This window comes from Microcaecilia unicolor, chromosome 6, assembly GCF_901765095.1.
Source record: "Microcaecilia unicolor chromosome 6, aMicUni1.1, whole genome shotgun sequence".
In the NCBI taxonomy this organism is placed as follows: Eukaryota; Metazoa; Chordata; class Amphibia; order Gymnophiona; family Siphonopidae; genus Microcaecilia; species Microcaecilia unicolor.
The window spans coordinates 207,279,309-207,299,933 of NC_044036.1; the positions used below are offsets into that span (position 1 = coordinate 207,279,309).

The 20,625-nt window shown below is 45.1% G+C and overlaps 2 protein-coding genes across 11 annotated transcripts in view; one reads left to right on the forward strand and one right to left on the reverse strand.

Annotated features, from left to right (window-relative positions):
• The window catches only part of CFH (complement factor H), a 463,465-nt gene extending 446,806 nt beyond the window's left edge, over positions 1–16,659 (forward strand). For all 10 annotated transcript variants that reach the window (XM_030205903.1, XM_030205897.1, XM_030205902.1 and 7 more), the window contains 2 exons: positions 6,156–6,350; positions 16,319–16,659. In XM_030205903.1, coding sequence (XP_030061763.1) covers positions 6,156–6,349 — 194 coding nt within the window. In that variant the 3' untranslated portion in view covers position 6,350; positions 16,319–16,659. The remainder of the gene's footprint in view (positions 1–6,155; positions 6,351–16,318) is intronic.
• Positions 1–20,203, reverse strand: part of LOC115471930 (cilia- and flagella-associated protein 251-like) — a 95,248-nt gene extending 75,045 nt beyond the window's left edge. Inside the window, exon 1 of the mRNA XM_030205909.1 lies at positions 20,039–20,203. The gene's annotated coding sequence lies outside the window, so the exon portion shown is untranslated. The remainder of the gene's footprint in view (positions 1–20,038) is intronic.
• Positions 20,204–20,625: the final 422 nt, after the last annotated feature.

Below are 20,625 nucleotides of genomic sequence, written 5' to 3' on the forward strand. Positions count from 1 at the left end.
AAAACTCGTGGACAGGTGGATCACGTCTTCTAGATCCCCAGCAGCCTGAAACCACTGGGAAGCTAGGGTCCATTGGGCAGATCTCATGTGGAGGCGGGCCATGGGAGTCACATGAACTGTGGAGGCCATGTGGCCTAGCAATCTCAACATCTGCCGAGCTGTGATCTGCTGGGACGCTCGCACCCGCGAGACGAGGGACAACAAGTTGTTGGCTCTCGCCTCTGGAAGATAGGCGCGAGCCGTCCGAGAATCCAGCAGAGCTCCTATAAATTCGAGTTTCTGCACTGGGAGAAGATGGGACTTTGGATAATTTATCACAAACCCCAGTAACTCCAGGAGGCGAATAGTCATCTGCATGGACTGCAGGGCTCCTGCCTCGGATGTGTTCTTCACCAGCCAATCGTCGAGATATGGGAACACGTGCACCCCCAGCCTGCGAAGTGCCGCTGCTACTACAGCCAAGCACTTTGTGAACACCCTGGGCGCAGAGGCGAGCCCAAAGGGTAGCACACAGTACTGGAAGTGACGTGTGCCCAGCTGAAATCGCAGATACTGTCTGTGAGCTGGCAGTATCGGGATGTGTGTGTAGGCATCCTTCAAGTCCAGAGAGCATAGCCAATCGTTTTCCTGAATCATGGGAAGAAGGGTGCCCAGGGAAAGCATCCTGAACTTTTCTTTGACCAGATATTTGTTCAGGGCCCTTAGGTCTAGGATGGGACGCATCCCCCCTGTTTTCTTTTCCACAAGGAAGTACCTGGAATAGAATCCCAGCCCTTCCTGCCCGGATGGCACGGGCTCGACCGCATTGGCGCTGAGAAGGGCGGAGAGTTCCTCTGCAAGTACCTGCTTGTGCTGGAAGCTGTAAGACTGAGCTCCCGGTGGACAATTTGGAGGTTTTGAGGCCAAATTGAGGGTGTATCTTTGCCGGACTATTTGAAGAACCCGCTGGTCGGAGGTTATGAGAGGCCACCTTTGGTGAAAAGCTTTCAACCTCCCTCCGACTGGCAGGTCGCCCGGCACTGACACTTGGATGTCGGCTATGCTCTGCTGGAGCCAGTCAAAAGCTCGTCCTTTGCTTTTGCTGGGGAGCCGAGGGGCCTTGCTGAGGCGCACGCTGCTGACGAGAGCGAGCGCGCTGGGGCTTAGCCTGGGCCGCAGGCTGTCGAGAAGGAGGATTGTACCTACGCTTACCAGAAGAGTAGGGAACAGTCTTCCTTCCCCCAAAAAATCTTCTACCTGTAGAGGTACAGGCTGAAGGCTGCCGGCGAGAGAACTTGTCGAATGCGGTGTCCCACTGGTGGAGCTGCTCTACCACCTGTTCGACTTTCTCTCCAAAAATATTATCCGCACGGCAAGGCGAGTCCGCAATCCGCTGCTGGATTCTATTCTCCAGGTCGGAGGCACGCAGCCATGAGAGTCTGCGCATCACCACACCTTGAGCAGCGGCCCTGGACGCAACATCAAAGGTGTCATACACCCCTCTGGCCAGGAATTTTCTGCACGCCTTCAGCTGCCTGACCACCTCCTGAAAAGGCTTGGCTTGCTCAGGGGGGAGCGCATCCACCAAGCCCGCCAACTGCCGCACATTGTTCCGCATATGTATGCTCATGTAGAGCTGGTAGGACTGAATTTTGGCCACAAGCATAGAAGAATGGTAGGCCTTCCTCCCAAAGGAGTCCAAGGTTCTAGAGTCCTTGCCCGGGGGCGCCGAAGCATGCTCCCTAGAACTCTTGGCCTTCTTTAGGGCCAAATCCACAACTCCAGAGTCGTGAGGCAACTGAGTGCGCATCAGCTCTGGGTCCCCATGGATCCGGTACTGGGACTCAATCTTCTTGGGAATGTGGGGGTTAGTTAATGGCTTGGTCCGGTTTGCCAGCAATGTCTTTTTTAGGACATGATGCATGGGTACTGTGGACGCTTCCTTAGGTGGAGAAGGATAGTCCAGGAGCTCAAACATTTCAGCCCTGGGCTCGTCCTCCACAACCACCGGGAAGGGGATGGCCGTAGACATCTCCCGGACAAAGGAAGCGAAAGACAGACTCTCGGGAGGAGAAAGCTGTCTTTCAGGAGAGGGAGTGGGATCAGAAGGAAGACCCTCAGACTCCTCGTCAGAGAAATATCTGATGTCTCCCTCTTCTTCCCACGAGGCCTCACCCTCGGTGTCAGACACAAGTTCACGAACCTGTGTCTGCAACCGTGCCGGTCTCGACTCCATGGAACCACGGCCACGGTGGGAGCGTCGAGAGGTAGACTCCCTCGCCCGCACCGGCGAAGCTCCCTCCGCCGACATAGTTGGGGAGCCTTCCTGGGAGGCGACCGCAGTCGGTACCGCACGCGGCACCGACGCCGGAGACCTCACCCCGGGCGATGGACCTGCCGGCGCCACGCTCGACGGTACCGGTGGCGCAAGCACCCCCGGTACCGGAGGGGTAGGGCACAACAGCTCTCCCAGGATCTCTGGGAGAACGGCCCGGAGGCTCTCATTCAGAGCGGCTGCAGAAAAAGGCATGGAGGTCGATGCAGGCGTCGATGTCAGAGTCTGTTCCAGGCGTGGAGGCTGTTCCGGGCTGTCCAGAGTGGAGCGCATCGACACCTCTTGGACAGAGGGTGAGCGGTCCTTTCGGTGCTGATGCCTGCTGGGTGCCGACTCCCTCGGCGACCCAGAGCTCTCGGTGCCGACACGGGAAGGGGACCGGTGTCGATGCTTCTTCGATTTTTTGAAGCGAAGCACGTCACCGGAGCTTCCCGGCACCGACGAGGAGGACGTAGAATCCAACCGTCTCTTCCTCGGGGCCGAGACCGAAGAGGGTCGGTCTCGGGGGGGCTGTACCGCAGGAGCCCTCAGGGTAGGGGGAGACCCACCCGAAGGCTCACGGCCACCAGCAGGGGAATGGACAGCCCTCACCTGCACTCCAGACGAAGCACCACCATCCGACGACATCAGCAGACGAGGTCCCTTTACCACCGACGTTGATACAGTCGTCCGATGTCTCAGCGCCGATGCAGAGGGTCGATGCCTCGATATACTCGATGCACTGGCGGCCGAGGATGAAGGTCTGGACGCTGAAGACGTCGATGCACTCGATACCCCCGGTGCCGATGCCGACGAAGAGCCCGAGAACAAAATGTTCCACTGGGCTAACCTCTCTACCTGGGTCCGCCTTTGTAAAAGGGAACACAGACTACAGGCCTGAGGGCGGTGCCCAGCCCCCAGACACTGAAGACACGACGTGTGCCTGTCAGTGAGCGAGATTACCCGGGCGCACTGGGTGCACTTCTTGAAGCCGCTGGAAGGCTTCGATGTCATGGGCGGAAAAATCACGCCGGCGAGATCAAAACTCGAAATGGCAAAAATTGGCACCACAAAAATAGGGAGAAGAAAATTTCGACCGAGGCCTAACTAAGGCCTACCCCGACGACGAAAGAAAACTTACCGGGGCGAAAAGCTCGAAATACGGGAAGGGAAAAACCAAAAAGGGTCTTCCCGAAACACTTCTCAAACTTTCTCTGAAGAAACGAGTCGAAAACGACGCGCGAGGTCAACTTTCCGGGGCACGAACGGCGAAACACGACCTTACCGAGCGCGGACAAAAGAAGACTGACGAACACGAGCCGGTTCAGGCGGGAAGACGGCCGCGCATGCGCGGTGCGCATCGGCGCGTGAGGGCTAGCAAAGGCTTTTCCTAGTGAAGATTCCGATTGGAGGGGCTGCCGTGGACGTCACCCATCAGTGAGAACAAGCAGCCTGCTTGTCCTCGGAGAATGGAGAGTTGAAGGCAAAAGACTGAACTAGAACCTCAAGAAGTCAGACTCTGCAACCAGCAAATATAAAAAAATAGAAATTGAAAAGTAAGATATCTAAGATGCATATTTCCAAAATCTGACATATTCCAAATAAGAAATTCAAAATAAAATATTATTTTCTACCTTTATGTTACTGACTAAATACATGTATGTGTGAAAGGGACACACACATACATTTAGTCAATAATATAATTCTTCATGTACAGCCACAAAACAACCTTCTAGGGTGAATAGTGTTCACAATGAGCTCCTTTTATTATCGACCAGATAGAGATAAGAGTTTTCAGTTTTGGCACAGTATAATTTATCACAAGAACAAAATATAAGAAAACCAATGGGCTGCATTACGGGCTTATGGCCCATTTATGTTTAAACAAAAGAAATCTGCATGAAACAAAATATTTATATCATATGAGAAGCTTTCAAATAAATTAAAAAGCTGTCCAGTAAGTAAAAAAAAAACAAAAAACAAAAACTTTTGACCTCTATCTTTTAAGGCACTACTCCTACCCAATTGAAACAGCTTTAGACTTGTTGCAGATGGACAAATAATAAAGAATGACAACGTGGATGCAGCATTGCAGCAGCTCATAGGTTTGCTTGCTTTGGTTTGCGTGTACACTAAAGGAGATGACAGCTGTGCGGGGTAGTGAAAACAGAGATTAAACAAATTGGTTTCCTTGCTTACCGTGGAGTAGATAGGCGGCTCACCACTTCAAACCTCTTGGTCCCGAGTCCTGACGGTGTCCTTTGCCTGCCGCTTCCTGCCTACGCGGAAACAGCAAGTTGAATCAGAGTAGGCGGGACGTGGCAGCAGAAGGACCCCGACGCCACTGCCATCCTGTCCTAACAACTGCCTGCAGGTACAGTAACGGTCCGGCGAACTGCGGCTGGGGCAGGGGGGAAGAGGTTGAAGGAGGGAGGCAGGGAGAGGGAGCGGATGCAGGAGGGAAGAAAGTGAAAGTTCAACGCATGGGGCAGTGGGAAGGGCAGCAGCAGGGGAGAGAGAATCAGGAATTCAGACAGTGCAAGTGTTTTGAGGGGGCAGGAGACAATGCAATTTGTGAAAAAAAGCCTTCAAGTCCCTGCTGACAGCACAACAACCGGCTCGCAAAATAGTTCAAAAATTAACAACCGGCTCTGCAGAGCCGGTGCAAGCCGGCTCCAGCACACCACTGCCCTCACCCCATGTTCCCCATCTGCCCTCTGTGTCACTATATCCTTGACTCCCTTTTTCAACATTTCTTCTCTGTGTCCTTATCCCCCCCCTTTTTTTGGCATTGCTCCTTCTGTGTCTCTATAATCCTGTTTTCAGCATTTTCCTCCTCAGTGTCCCTATATCCCCCCTTTTTCAGCATTGACCCACGTGTCATTACCCCCTTTCAATATTTCCCGCCTCTGTGTCCCTATTTACCCATCCTTTTAAGATTGCCCCTTCTGGGTCCCTAGCTCTCCCTTTCAGTATTCCCCCATGTTCTTATCAATAGTTTATAGTTATAGTTTATTTGGGTTTGTTATTCCACCATTAACTAACCAGTAGATCAAAGCAGTGTACAATTCTAAAAACCAAGAGAAAATGTGTTTCTATCTACCCCCTTTCAGCATTGCCCTTCGGCATCCCTGACATTATAGTTTTTTATGTTTCTGTTTATCCCCATGTTCAGCTTCTCCCCTCTCTCTTCCTTTGTTCCAGCACCCTGTTGCATCTTTCCACTCCCTCCCTCTCTTTATCTCTTCCACTCTCACCTCTCACTATTCTTCGCTTTCTCCCTCCCCCCCCCCACCATTTGCAACACAAGTCCTACATCTGTCCCTCTCCCATCCTCCTGCTTCATCCTTCCCCACAGTCCTCCATACTTTTTTTTTACTATCTTCGGCATTTAAGACAGGCTACCAATGCCAAGTCCTTTCCTCTGCATGTCCCACCTATGTAGAAACTGGAAGTTCAATCAGAGTAGGTGGAATGCACAGAGAGGAGGCTCCAACACCAGCAGCCTGTCATAATTGTTGCTGCTGCCAACAATGGTAAAAAAAAGTACGGAGGACCATGGGGAAAGGGGGAGCGGGAGGAAGGGAAAGGGACAGATGCAGGACCCCCCCCCCCCCCCCACAGAGAGTAGGGGAAGAAGGAGAGAGAAGGGGGAAGAAGGAAAGAGATAGAGAGATTAGGCTAAATTTACCAATGGGCAATTGTGTGCCTGGGCCCCCCTTTATGCAAGGGCCCAGGGCAGCTGCCCATTTTGCTCATTGGTAAAAGCGACCCTGCTTACCCCTGTTTCATTCTGGTATATTTTTTTCTCAAAGTATCACAATTGTTTTCTAAATAATTAAAATATACTTTTATCTTTCAGAGCCATGTACTCTAAATGAAGACCAAATATTCAAAAATAATATAGTATTAAGCAGACAACACAGGAATGAAATGTTTTATACACATATGGGTTTTGTAGAGTTTGAGTGCAAATATGGATACCGCTTTCAAGGAACATCTCCACTGAGAGCTCAATGTGTTAATCAGACACTGGTATATCCAAAATGTTCCTAAAGTAAGTACAGTTTGCTTTTCCATTACATATCCTGAATTCCAAATACAGAATATATATTTTATTAAGGATTATAAAGCACCTGTGTGTTTTATTTATTTATTTGTTGCATTTGTCTCCCACATTTTCCCACCTATTTGCAGGCTCAATGTGGCTTACAATGTACCATTATGGCATTCACCATTCCAGAGTAAAAGATATATTTGGTGTTACACAGAGAATAGGATGACATAATAGAATTAAGCAAACAGGCATAAAAAGAACCAGTCAGAATGTAAGGTAGCGTGGTGATGTGTTACAAATTATTGATCGTTATTGTATGCCTTGTTGAAGAGATAGGTCTTCAGAGATTTAGGAAAGTTAATTAGTTCGTAAATTGTTTTTAAGTTACGTGGCAATGCATTCCACAACTGCGTGCCCATGTAGGAAAAGCTGGACGCATGTTAATATCTACATTTCTTGTGTTTATTATTTCTATTATGATTATACATATTTGTTGTAACATGCATTGAGCCTTGGAAATAGTGAGCTATAACCCTGATTTTAGGTTCTAGGGTGATCATGATTGCCTGGGACCTCGCCCAAAAGAAGATCATTCCTGGTCCTTTATTTTCAACTCTAGGAGATGAAAGGGATGCCCAAGTTTTCCTGAGGATGTCCTCGCAGGACGTCCCCAGACAGGGGTGGGGAAACCCATATTATCAAATCAAGATGGACGTCCATCTTTCATTTAAATAATACGGTTGGGGACGCCCAAATCTTGAAATTTAGGTCATCCTTACAGATGGTCGTCCCTAGACTTGGTCATTTCTGATTTTTGGCGATAATGGAAACCGAGAATGCCCATCTCAGAAATGACCAAATGCAAGCCATTTGGTTGTAGGAGGAGCCAGCATTCAGAGTGCACTGGTCCCCCTCACATGCCAGGATGCCAACCGGGCACCCTAGGCGGCACTGCAGTGGACTTCAGAAATTGCTTCCAGGTGCACAGCTCCCTTACCTTGCGTGCTGAGCCCCCCAACCCCCCCCCCCCCCAACCTACTCCCCACAACTATAAACCACTACCATAGCCCTTATGGGTGAAGGGAGCACCTAGATGTGGGTACAGTGGGTTTCTGGTGGATTTTGGAGGGCTCACATTTACCACCACAAGTGTAACAGGTGGGGGGATGGGCCTGGGTCCACCTGCCTGAAGTGCCACACCACCCAGCACCTCTAAATGGCATGGCAATAAGAGTCTGTAGAGGGCAGAGGATGGGAAAGGTGCAAGGGGTAGGGAGCATTGAAGAGGAAGGGGAAAAGGAATGGTGCACGTGGAAATGTGGGTGGATGGGAGTGGTTTTATACAACACTGGATTCACATTTTAGGATATGAGGAGAGGGTATGAAGCACTGTAACACATACCTTCACTGAAACTGCCTTGGTATGAATTTGTCCATTGTTGTCTGCCATGCTGGTGGGTCTGGGCTATCTCCTCCTAAATGGGTGGTTCATTCTTATCCTCCGTGTTCTCATCTTCCACCTTGGCTCCCTCTAGAAGGAGTTGTCTGTGTCTTAATGGCCATGAATATGTGGCAAACCTTGGCTGGGTTGTACAGTAGTTCTCCCCCAGAATGTTTCAGGCACCATAATTGGCTCTTTGGCTGGCTCAAGATCCTCTCAATAATGACCATGGTTTGCCTGTGGGCCCTGTTATACTGCTTCTCTGCATCCTTGTGGGGTGCTACAATGGGGGTCATGAGCCACCTCCTATAACCTGTGTGGAAGTGATGTGCTAGACAACAGTTATAATATGGGACAGCATGCAAGATGTGATGAGTAGACACCATTATATGCCTCATGGGCTATGATGCTTTTTGATAAAAGGCACAGGGACCTCAGGCCTTGTGCACGCAGAAATGTGGGTGGAGGGTAGTGCAGGGCTTCACAAGGAGCCACGCAAGCCCTGCACCACTCTTCACCCACATCTCTGCATACACAAGGCATGAGGTCCCTGTGCCTTTTAACACAGATCTCATGATTTTCTATAGATTCCAGAGTGTGAAAGGATGTAAGAGTCATGGCAGGATCCAGGGAAGATATCTGTTATTTCACCCTAGATGTTGCAGACCACCTTGCATGTTGATGGACTGAAAGGGAGTGGTAGTCAAAAAGGCAGATGAAATTCCTAACTATATTTACCCAATGTTAGGCTCAACATGATGAATCACCATGTAGGAAAAGGAACATGAATTCATTCAGTATCTTGAACTGTTCTGTCCAGTGTGAGGAAGTCAACAATACAAATAGAACATTAGGAATTATTTGGAAAGGAATGGATAACAAAATCAGAAACTATTATAATACTTCTGTATAGATATATGGTACAGTATAACCACGTCTTGAATACTGTGTGCAGTTCTGATTGTCTCATCTCAAAAAAGATATAGCAGAACCAAAAAAAGTATAGAGAAGGACAACAAAAATGATAAAGGGAGAGAAGTAAAGATGAGGAGATAGGGCTTTACCGCTTGGGAAAGAGACAATGGAGGAGATATGATAAAGGTTTATATAATCATGAGTAGACCAGGCAAACTATTCCAAAACTAGGGGACACTCTATGAAACTTAGGTTGTAGATTTAAAACAAATTGGAAGAGAATTTATTTTTCATTCAAGGAAGAATTTAGCTGTGGAATATATTGCTATGAGATTTATCGTAACTGGTTTTAAAGGGGGTTTGGACAAATTCCTATAGAATTTCATATAAATGATCAACGCATAGGACTTGTGGATCCACACATCTCTTGCTTCCAAATGGGGTAAATTGCCATTTTCCCCAAAAGCAGGTAGCGCCGTGAACAACTCACTGGCCGACACATAGGAGCTAGCCGGCACCTGGAGCGAGAGATGGTCCCCTCCTGACCAAAGCCTACAGAGTCCGAGGTGATGCTGCACCAGAGCACACCCGGCGGCACAGACTTGGAGCCGAAGCAGAGCCCCAACTAGTTGAGGGTTTCCATGTGGCAAGAAGCGTTCGGCGCACTATGCCCTGCTGCCCCGGGGCTCCTTTGGTGCCCGGGCACCAGGGGACGGGAGAGCCTGAACATGTGTTGCAACGGTTCTGGATAAGAAGTCGACCAACTGGAGAGAAAGGGATTGTGCCTATGTCCATCCGCCAACACTCAGTGTTCTCCACTCACTGGGAAATAGAATATAAATTTGCCTTACGTATGTACATGGCCTCGCGAAGGGCATTCCACTTGGGAGTATCCCCATGGGAGATATGCCCAAAATGTGGGGCAGAAGGAGCCACACTAGGCCACATGTTCTGGTTATGCAAAGGAATTAAAGAATTCTGGAAGGCCTTAACCGCCCAGATATCTGGTTTGTGGAATGTGAGGTGGCGATATGATGCCATATTGTTATTTGGATATCCTCTTCTCCCACCCCGCAGCCCGAGAGGAATGAGAACTTTTATACGGAAAACTGTCATCATAGCAAAACAAACCATACTGGCAGAGTGGATAACTAATCTTGCGTTGGCCCAGAAATGGGAAGAAAGGAGGGGGCATTTCTCTGATCTACAGATCCTTTTTAACAGTGGAAGCCACTGCAAAATCCATAACACCACAACTCAAAATAGCTTCAAACAAGATCACTGATAGAACACTACACAACCACCTATGCTGTATCATATTCTGCAAACACCTAGAAAACTGGAAAGTGGCACAAACTAACCTCATGGACTTCATCTCGCACACATGCGTAGCTAATACCAATACGATGGCTATAGGAGATATTAACACTTAGATGACCAGAGCACAGTTAGCACCAAAGAATGTGATGAATTCCTTCAATTATGGGACATCCAAAGACCATCAGTGACCACAACCCACGTCAAAGGCCATGCCTTAGACTTACTCACATATTGATTTTCACCAGATGCAGACTTAAAAATACAGGAACTGAAATGGACTGGAACTCCTTGGTCCAACCACTTTAAACTAAGCCTGACCCTCTACTGGAAAGAACAAGGGACCCGACCACCATAGGCAATAAAACCATATATATTGCAAGGTAAGGCTGAGCCAACTAAATTTTGGTCAACTATATACATTAATCAATGGTCCTCAACAACTAACTCTGAAGAATTCCTATCAGAATGAGACAGAAGAAGCACTACCATACTAGATGAAATAGCCCCTATGAAAACTAAAACTGGATGCAATCAAAGAATAGCCCCTTGGTTAGAAGCAGACCTGAAAACATTAAAAGTACACTGCAGAAAACAAGAACAAGCCTGGATGAAAAACAAGAGTGAAATTCATAGAACTGTGTGGATGGAAGCACGAAACAGAAAAAAGATCAAAATAAGATAGGCTATTTGCAATTTTTGTTACATTTGTACCCCGTGCTTTCCCACTCATGGCAGGCTCAATGCAGCTTACATGGGGCAATGGAGGATTAAGTGACTTGCCCAGAGTCACAAGGAGCTGCCTGTGCCTGAAGTGGGAATCAAACTCAGTTCCTCAGGTCCCCAGGACCAAAGTCCACCACCCTAACCACTAGGCCACTCCTCCACTACTACAAAAAACAAGTTGGCACCAACTACAGAGACATGAAAAAATTCTACAAGCTTGTAAACAGTCTACTAAATACCAAACCACTAATGATAACAAAGAAGAACCCCCATCAGAAAATGAATTCGTCAGACACTTTGAAGAGAAGATCCTAAGGAAGAGCTCAACACATGATGACACCATTCTAGAGTTTTTTTTTATAGACGAAATGGATCATTCCCCTGAAGAAACCCCAATGGATGACCTACCCATAGCTCACAAAAGAGACAGTAGCTCAAGCTGTAAGAAAAGTTTCCACCACCTACTGCATGTTGGACACATGTCTCAATTGCATCTTGAAAGCACCCCATGACCGATTCATCAACCACCTTACCTCTCACCTCAACTTCATGTTTCAGGAAGGTCGATTCCCAAAAGAAAAGGGCAACATATTACTCATACCTATCCCTAAGGATGCCAAGAAAAACATCAAAGATACCTCTAACTACCGGCCAGTGGCATCCATACCCCTACTAACTAAAGTAATGGAAGGTATAATAGCCAACCAGCTAGTTGACTACGTAAACAAATTCTCCATACTACACGATTCCCAATCAGGCTTCAGGACTCATTACAGCACAGAAACAGTGCTGATCACACTACTAGCAAAATTCAAACAGGAAGTTTCAAACGGGAAAAACATTCTCCTACTACAGTTCGACATGCCCAGAGAATTTGACATGGATGATCACTAAATCTTGCAAAGAATACTTGATAAAATCGGCATCGGAGGGAAAGTGCATAAACTGGTTCAATGGATTTTTAACCACCAGGTCTTACCAAGTAAAGCACTCCACAGTCTCTTCTCCATGGAAAGAAGACTGTGGGGTTCCACAGGGTTCACCACTATCACCACTACTATTCAATCTAATGATGGCACCCCTCGCCCGATCACTGTCCAAACAAGGCTTCAATCCTTTCATATATTTATTTATTTATTTATTTGTTATGCTGATGACGTGATTATATCTGAAATTACCACCAAGATTTTAGATAGCATAAATACCATGGAAACCAGGGCCTCAGTATTTAATATATAATTAGGGAAAAAACACATTGCCTAATACTAACATCACCACACATCTCTGAACACTTCACAAACATCATCGCCACAGGACCATCCCTCCCAATAGTAGAAAAGCTAAAAATCCTAGGAGTCACCATTGACTGCCATCTATTCTTCAATGACCAGGTTATTAACACCACCAAGAAAATGTTTCACACTATGTGGAAACTCAATCATATAAAAAATGATCTCCCCAGACACATATTTCACACACTTTTCAAACCATGGTCCTTGCATATGCGGACTATTGCAATGGAATATATGCAGGATGCAAAGAACAAACACTAAAGAGACTACAAACAGTACAAAACACAGCTGCACGACTTATATTCAGAAAAAAATGATTCAAAAGAGCGAGACCACTACTCCAAAAACTACATTGGTTACCCATCAAAGCAAAAATTACCCATCAAAGCACGAATATCCTTCAAGATATGTACCCTGGCCCATAGAATTATCTTCAACCTCGCTCCAGAATACATGACAAGCCTGATATATTTGCCAATACACAACATAAGCAAGGACACAAAATCCTGTCTACAGCTATATTATCCCAAATGTCAAGGCTTAAAATACAAATCAACACTTACAACTAGTTTCACGCACATCTGCACGAAAACCTGGAACTCACTACTGACAGGGCCGCCGAGAGGGGGGGAGGCAGGGGGGAAAAAAATTCCCCGGGCCTCCAAGGGGGGCCCGGCGCCGCAGTCCCCGATCTCGCCCGCCCTCAGCTCCATCGACCGTCCACCACCGGGCTGGGCCCCACCATTGAAATCATCACAGCACCTCACCAGCAGCGGCAGATTGAATTCGCCTCCCTTCTGGCCTTCCCTCCCTGTGTCCCGCCCTCATCTGTTGTAACTTCCGCAAGGGCAGAACACAGGGAGGGAAGGCCCGAAGTGAGGCGAATCCAATCTGCCACTGCTGCGCTTTCAGTCATGGAAGTGACAGGTGAGGTGCTGTGATGATTTCAATGCAGGGGGCCTGGCCCGATGGCGGATGGAGGGGGCGGATGGGGACTGCAGCGCGGTGGCCTGGGGGGGGGGTGGCAGCAATGACCTGGGCCCGGCCCAGTCTCTTGGCGGCCCTGACTACCGAATTACTTAAAATACATGGACAACTATCTAATATTCCGAAAACACATGAAAGCTGATTTTTCCAGGCAATTCCTTTCCAACTAAATCTCATAGCCAAGGAGATCCAGGTCATCACACTACAGCACACGATCACAATCTGAATTGAACCAGGACTGTGTTAATCCTCTTCAATTTTGATACTTGTCTACCTAAGATAACTGCAAATCACATTGAACTTACTACTAGGTTGGAAAATATAGGGTACAAATGCATAAATAAATAAATAAACACATACATACATACATACATAAAAAACATAAATAATTACTAGCCAAGTAGACCTTGAAATGCTTCCGCTGAGATGGAACTGTAAGTGGATCTGGTCTTTGGGATCTGCCAGGTACACCCTAGTGATCTGGATTGGCGACTGTCAGAGAAAGGATGCAGAGAAGATGGACCTTGGTTTGACCCAGCATAGTATCTCTTATGTTCTTATAAGGGTGAAGTATTTATTTGAACAACAGTGTAGCCTGGGTGTGATCATATCTAACAATCTTAAGGTGATCAAACAGGTTGAAAAAATGACAGCAAAAGCCAGAAGCATGCATGAGTGTACACAGAGAAGAATGGCCAGCAGAAAAAAGGAGATGAAATTACCTCTGTACAAGTCTTTGTTAAGACAACATTTGGAGTACTGTGTAGAATTTTGGACACTGCACTTTCAGAACAGATATAAACAGGATAGAGTTGGGCCATAGAGCAGTTACTAAAACGATGTCCATCATAAAGCTTATGGAAACAGACATAACAATTTTAATACATATACTTTCAAAGAGATATGATAGAGAACTTTAAATTCATTTGTGGCATAAATACATAGGACATGAGCCTCTTTCAATTGAAAAGAATCTCTGGAATGAGGATTCCTAGGATGAAAGAGCAATCTAAGCAAATAATCCATTATGGAAAGTGTATTAGATATGTGGAATGGTCTTCCAATGGAGGGGGGCAGAGGCAAGAACAGTATCTCAATTCTAGATAGCATGAGACAAGCACAGACGATCTCTAAGGGAGAGGAAAAGATTAGCAGTTGGTATGGATGGGCAGACTGGATAGGCCATATAGCCTTTACTGCTGTCATTTTCTATGGGGGCAATAACCAGCTGGTAGACATCAGCATTTTTTTAAATGCTGATTGCCATCAACAGAATTATGTCTGGATATCCAGTGTCAGGTCATTTCCGGATACCAGCATTAAATATCCCAGTATGACAGAGGGCCGACGCTTAACTGGGTAAGTGTAAATATTTAGCCCTTAACCAGATAAATGAAACTGGACAAACACAGGACTACTATTTATGCAGTTCTATTTGACCAGTTGATTTAACTGGTTAAGAATTGATTATTGGCACTTAACCAAGCCCTTAACCGAATAATTGCTGACTCTGCCACCGGACTGTCCACACAATAGCTGGTTTCAGCTTTAACAGTTAAGAGGGAATATTCAGCGGCAGTATCTGTGTAAATGCTGTTAAATATTCCTATGGGGCCTGATCAGAGCAAGTTAACCAGATAAGACCCTCTCTTAACTGGTTAATTCACTTTTAATATCGATGCCTATGTTTATATCCTGTGAGATACACTGCGTATATGTTTTAATCATGTGGGTTAAACTGCATGTATTAATGCCGTGTTTCTGAATCTTATGTCATTTGGCCTAATTCTATATGCTATAAGGACGGAATACTGTGATCAACAGGACACTTCCAGAGAGGACCACGTAGGTGATGGAAATATCAAAGCCACATTTATTGCATAAAATTACTCAAAGGACTCAACAAAGCACTATGTTTCGGCTAATGTGCCTGCATCAAGAGTCACAATGAATCAAAGATGGTGGATAATTTTGTGACTCTGAACATCAAAAAGGTGATAGCAGTCTTTAAAAAGACTTGAAGGAAAATCCAGATTCTTCCTAATTCTATATGGCAGTTGATCTCATATACCTTTAGTAGGGAGGGAGAATTTAACCTGATTCATCAAAACTTGGCACGACTAAAGCAGGTCAAAACATTTATTTCCTCATGTAGAGGGAAAATTTCAAAGGGATTTCTGTGAGTAATATGCATTTTACCTGTGTAAATTTGACGAAAACTTCCCACTCTTTATACTGGTAAAACAAAGTTACTTACCTTTAGCAGGTGTTCTCTGAGGACAGAAGGCCAATTATTCTCACAACTGGGTGATGTTATCCGATGGACCCCAGTGCGGACGCTGCCTAGCATACTGTCTCTTTAACAGTGTTCCACCGCACATGTGCAGGTGCGTTCCCGCCCAACATGTGCATGTGGGACCAGACATCTAATAACATAGCTGGAAAAGACAACGCCAAGGGGAGGAGGAAGGGCTTGTGAGAAAAATGGCCTGCTGTTCTTGGAGAACACCTACTACAGGTAAATAACTTTTCTTTCCCCAAGGACAAGCAAGCCATAATATTCTTACAACTGGGAATCCTTAGCTACCAGGCTCTCCAAAAACAGCAATGCTAGGACAATAGGGACTTGCAATGGCAAGGCCTAAGAAACCAATCAACCTGAAACTATATACAAACTGATTGTGAAGGTATAGCCTGGAACTGAAATAATGGACTTAGTAAGGTAGAGTTGAATTCTAGACACCAAACACATTCTATAGTACCGTCTGACCAAACCGGCTGTCACAATTGATATACTGTTCAAGGGAATGGTATGATGTGAATGTGTGGACTGAGTACCATGTTGCAGCCTTGCAGATCTCCATGATAGAGGCTGACCTCAGGTGGGCTACTGATGCAGCCATTGCTCTGACACTGTGAGCCAGGAGATGACCTTCCAGAGTCAACCCAGCTTGAGCATAAGTGAAAGAGATGCAATCTGCCAGTATGTTTGCCGATGGCTACCCTCAACCTGTTTGGCTCAAAAGAACAAAAAGCTGGGTGTATTTTCTATGGGCTTTAGTCTGCTCCAGACAGAAGGCTAAGGCTTGCTAACAGTCCAAGGTGTGCAGTGCACTCTTGCCAGGGTGGGCATGCAGATTTGGGAAGAATGCTGGCAAAGTGATTGACTGGTTAGGATGGAACTCCAACTCCACCTCAGGAAGGAAGTCATTTTAGAAGGCTTACGCAGCATTTGCAAGTGTAAAAGACTGCTAACATTGATTTTACAAAGCTGTTTTCTGTATTTTCAGGATGAATGAATGCAATGGGATGAAGGCATTTTTTCAGTCATTGACAGCTTTCCATTTACAACTGAAGATACATCAAATTTTGATCAAGTGTTTGTAATACTTCACTTCCTGCAAGAATTATGTTTTGAATATGTTGTGCTATGATTTATGATATTCAGAATTTTATAAAATGCAGTTTATAAACATCAGAGTCTAGACTGGTAGATGTACTGTGAATAGAATGAGCAGTCTATGTGAATAGCCCTACAGTTAAAATATTCAATAATCGTATTTGCTTTTTATCTGCTGCTTGAATCAGAAATGGTCTATTATTTGCTAAGAATAAAAGCACTATATTTTCCTTTCTGTGTGTTCTGAATTTCATTTTTAGAATTTTAGAAGTAGATCCTGGATTTTTTACAGGGAGAACTTTTCCAGCAGTTGGTAGTGGAACCACCATGGGATGGAGCCATACTGGACTTCCTGCTTATGAATAAGGAGAGAGTATCTGATGTCACAGTGGTTGATCATCTTATATACAGTTAGCTGGTTGTTAGTTGGATGGGATCATAAAAACAGGAAGACAGGCAACAGTATCTGGAAAAGCTAAGAGAAGCTGATAAAGTAGTCAGGAAAGCAAATATGCAAATAGAAGAAAAAATAGCCAATACAGTAAAATAAGGGGACAAGACATCTTTTAGATATGTTAGTGATCGGAGGAAATGCAAACGTGGCATTTTGAGATTCAAGGGTAAAGAGGAGGAATATATAGACTGGATAAAGTGGAATTGCATAAATATTTCTGTTCTGTGTTCAGAGATGAAAGGCAAGGAGTAGGACTGCAGAAGACAAACATAAATAGGAATGGCAGTATAGTAGACCCTGGATGATTTCAGAGGACTATGTTTGTATGAAGCTAGCTAAACTAAAGGAAGACAAAGTGATGGGGCTGGATGGCATACGTCTGAGAGTACTGAAGGAATGTAAGGAAGCTCTGGTGGTTCTACTGTCTGACTTTTTCAATGCTTCTCTAGAGTCAGCAGTGGTTGTGGAGGATTGGAGAAGGGTATATGTGATCCCTCTCCACAAAAGCAGAAGTAAAGAGGATGTTGAGATCTACAGGCTGGCTAGTCTAACCTTAGTGGTAAGAAAATTAATGGAAACACTTCTAAAATAGAGAATAGTGAGGTTTCTTGAATCCAATGAATTGCAGGACCCGAGACAGCATGGTTTCACTAGAGACAGGTCTTGTCAGACAAATCTGATTAATTTCTTTGACTGGGTGACCAGAAAGTTAGATCAAAGGAGAGCACTAGATGTGGTATACTTAGATTGTAGCCAAATGAAAGCACAATGGGGGGGAATTCTGTATATAATGCCGAAAGTTAGATGATGAAAAGTTTCACACTGAGACCCTATAATATAAAGGGCACCCAACCTTTATAGAAGACTGGCATATCATGCAGGTTGCACCTAACTTTGGGTACTAGACTTATGCCTGATAGAAATAGGTTTAAATCCAGTGCCCAAAGTTAGGCATGTATCGGCACTATTCTTTAACTTGGCACCTAACTTTTGGGTAAGTCTGAATTTTCACAACAATTTCTCACCTTATTATCTCGCAATGGGGGAAAATACCTCAGTGATTTCACAGTGGTTTCGACAGCATAGCAAAGAAACCGCAGTTCAGTATTAAGACATCAGGAAGGCATTGTGAGGCATTCTTTCTAATATAAATATTAATGGCTTGGAAAACAGGCTCCTGAAGAAGTCGGCATCAGGGAAATGGACGACTCCATAGAGCCTAGTGAACCTATAAAAGATAAGTTGCCTTTTCCTTTTCTTCTTTATGATAAAGTTGACAAAAAATAAAAATATATGGCCAAATGATTATGAAAAATTTGAAAATTGATAAAATAGGTTAAAATTAGTTAGTTATAGGAGGCTTTTTCAGACCAGTGATGGTGGGTGTATTGTGCTGTGAATATTGGGCTGTGAAGCCACTGAAATCTTTTCCCCAATTCTGAGACAATAAGGTGAGAAATAGTTGTGAAAATTCAGAGACTTATGGGTCCTTTTAGTAAAGCTTAGTGTACTCAGTGCCGATGATCAAAAGTAAACATGGGAGCTAGAGGCTATTAGTGCCATACTAGCACCTGCATTTACCAGCACAGAATGATCAGAGGGATCTAGCACAGCAAACAATGAGTGCACCAGTGAACTTAGCACAGATAGCATACCAATATAGACAAGCTCATTTAATGAGGTCATTTTGTTTTCCTCCCTAATGATCAGAAACGTGCGCCAGAAACAAAGGTGCCTTACCGCTGTAAAAAATAATGCTAGGTCCAAGCAGGCTTTAGGGGGTTGGAAGAGAGGATTTCCCATGATTCTCATGTTTCTTTCATGATTCATTATGCAAAATCCACCGGTTTTGACTGCTTATGGAAGAAGAAGGAAGCCCGTGCAAGCCCTTGAGCCCTGGTTGTGAGAAACAGCAGACCCGAACGTGAAGCACACATTGGCGTTCTTGTCCTGCATCTAAATTTAAAGCAGCCATGCTTTTAAAAAAAAACCCACACACATTGGCGTCTGTTACTTGCATCTAAATGTAAGCATCCTGAAAAAATTAAAACGCTGGTTGTGGGAGGGACCAGCATTCGTAGTGCACTGGTCCCCCTGACATGCCAGGATACCAACCGGGCACCCTAGGGGGCACTGCAGTGGACTTCATTAATAGCTCCCAGGTACATAGCAGAAAACAAATGCCAACATGTGCTTCATGTTCGGGTTTTGCCAGGCATATGCGCACAGGCGCTGAGCTTACTGCTGAACTCTTCTGCAAATGCACCAAGCACAATCCTCCTGCCAAACTTTCTAATACTCAAAGCTATGAGCGTGCCTATATTTGCATCTCATTAGCTTTGAGCATTAGGGTATTCTGAGCTATTCTGGCGGTATTTTTATGGCGCTATTCAGAATATCACCAGAGGGAGTTTTGATCATCGGCCAAATGCTAGGAAGTCCATAGATATAATATGGGATTCTTAGCATTTAGATATAACAAAAGAGAGGGAACGAAGTACAAACTAAAGTCCAAACAAAAAAAACAGCACCACGGGCCTTTAAAAATGGAACACAGTTCTTTAATGAATGAGCCTTTTCATCCATTTGGATACAGAAAGTGAAAGTGCCTTGGTGCTTTGTAGCTTTTATTATATGAGACATGGGGACCCCTGACGCAGGTGCTAGTCACCGAAACACGGCCCATGTCGGGTCTTTTTGTCAAGGCTCATTCATTAAAGAACTGTGTTCCATTTTTAAAGGCCCGTGGTGCTGATTCTTAGCATTTAGAACATACCAACCTTTAGTAAAAGGGCTCCGTAGCTATTAAGACTGCTGTGTAGCACAAGATAAGTTTAAGTCTTTTGTTCATCTTTAAAAGTAGTTGCCCAACGTTTGAGAACACCCATGACCCACCTATGCCCCTCCCATGACCACATCATCTGGTTGTGCACAGAAAAAGTTAGGCACCAAGGAATAGAATAGTGCTTAGGGGAGATCCCACATGCAACTTCAATCAAGTACCAATTAGCACCAATTAATGAGCTAATTGGTGCCTATTTCCACATTAAGCTGCATGTAGATCTTGGATCTGCTCTTAAATTCTGCTGCCCAACTTTGGATGACCTCTATGGAATCCAAGAGAATGGACCTGCAAGAATGGGTTGTCATCCAAACCATTAATAAAGGACCTGACAGGGGCCATATTTCAGCAGAATTCCTGTATCAGGGTCTATTAAAAACAAGATAAAAATACAAAGTAAGAAATATATACTAACTCTTAAAACTCTAAAGATAACTAAACAACTAACTTTAAAGATAACTAAACAAAAAACTATATACACAAAGTAATGGTCAAGAAATTGTGATAGCAAATAAATCTGAATTAAAAAATAGAGTCAAATAATTGCAATAACATCTCAAACAATATGTAAATGAAGTATGAAAAATAGATTACAAGTATATTGATATCAAAATGGCCACCGAATAACGGTTTGAAAACCTGTTGGCACCCGCAACCGTCAGTGTAAATTTGCCCCTTTTGGACAGTGGCCAGCTTGATTTCAGGCGTAATCGCTGCGAGCAGTTTCGCCCAATGTAGCCGCACAATTGAATTACACTGCCTTGCAGCGGAGCGGTAGTTCTCACTGGCCGTCTCTGGATCGCCCGTCAACTGTCAGGCCGCCATCTATCAAAACATACTGGGGCTGTTGAATGGCGCGCCGAACAACTTAACTAGCGCAACCCCGTGCTATCTGGAGCGG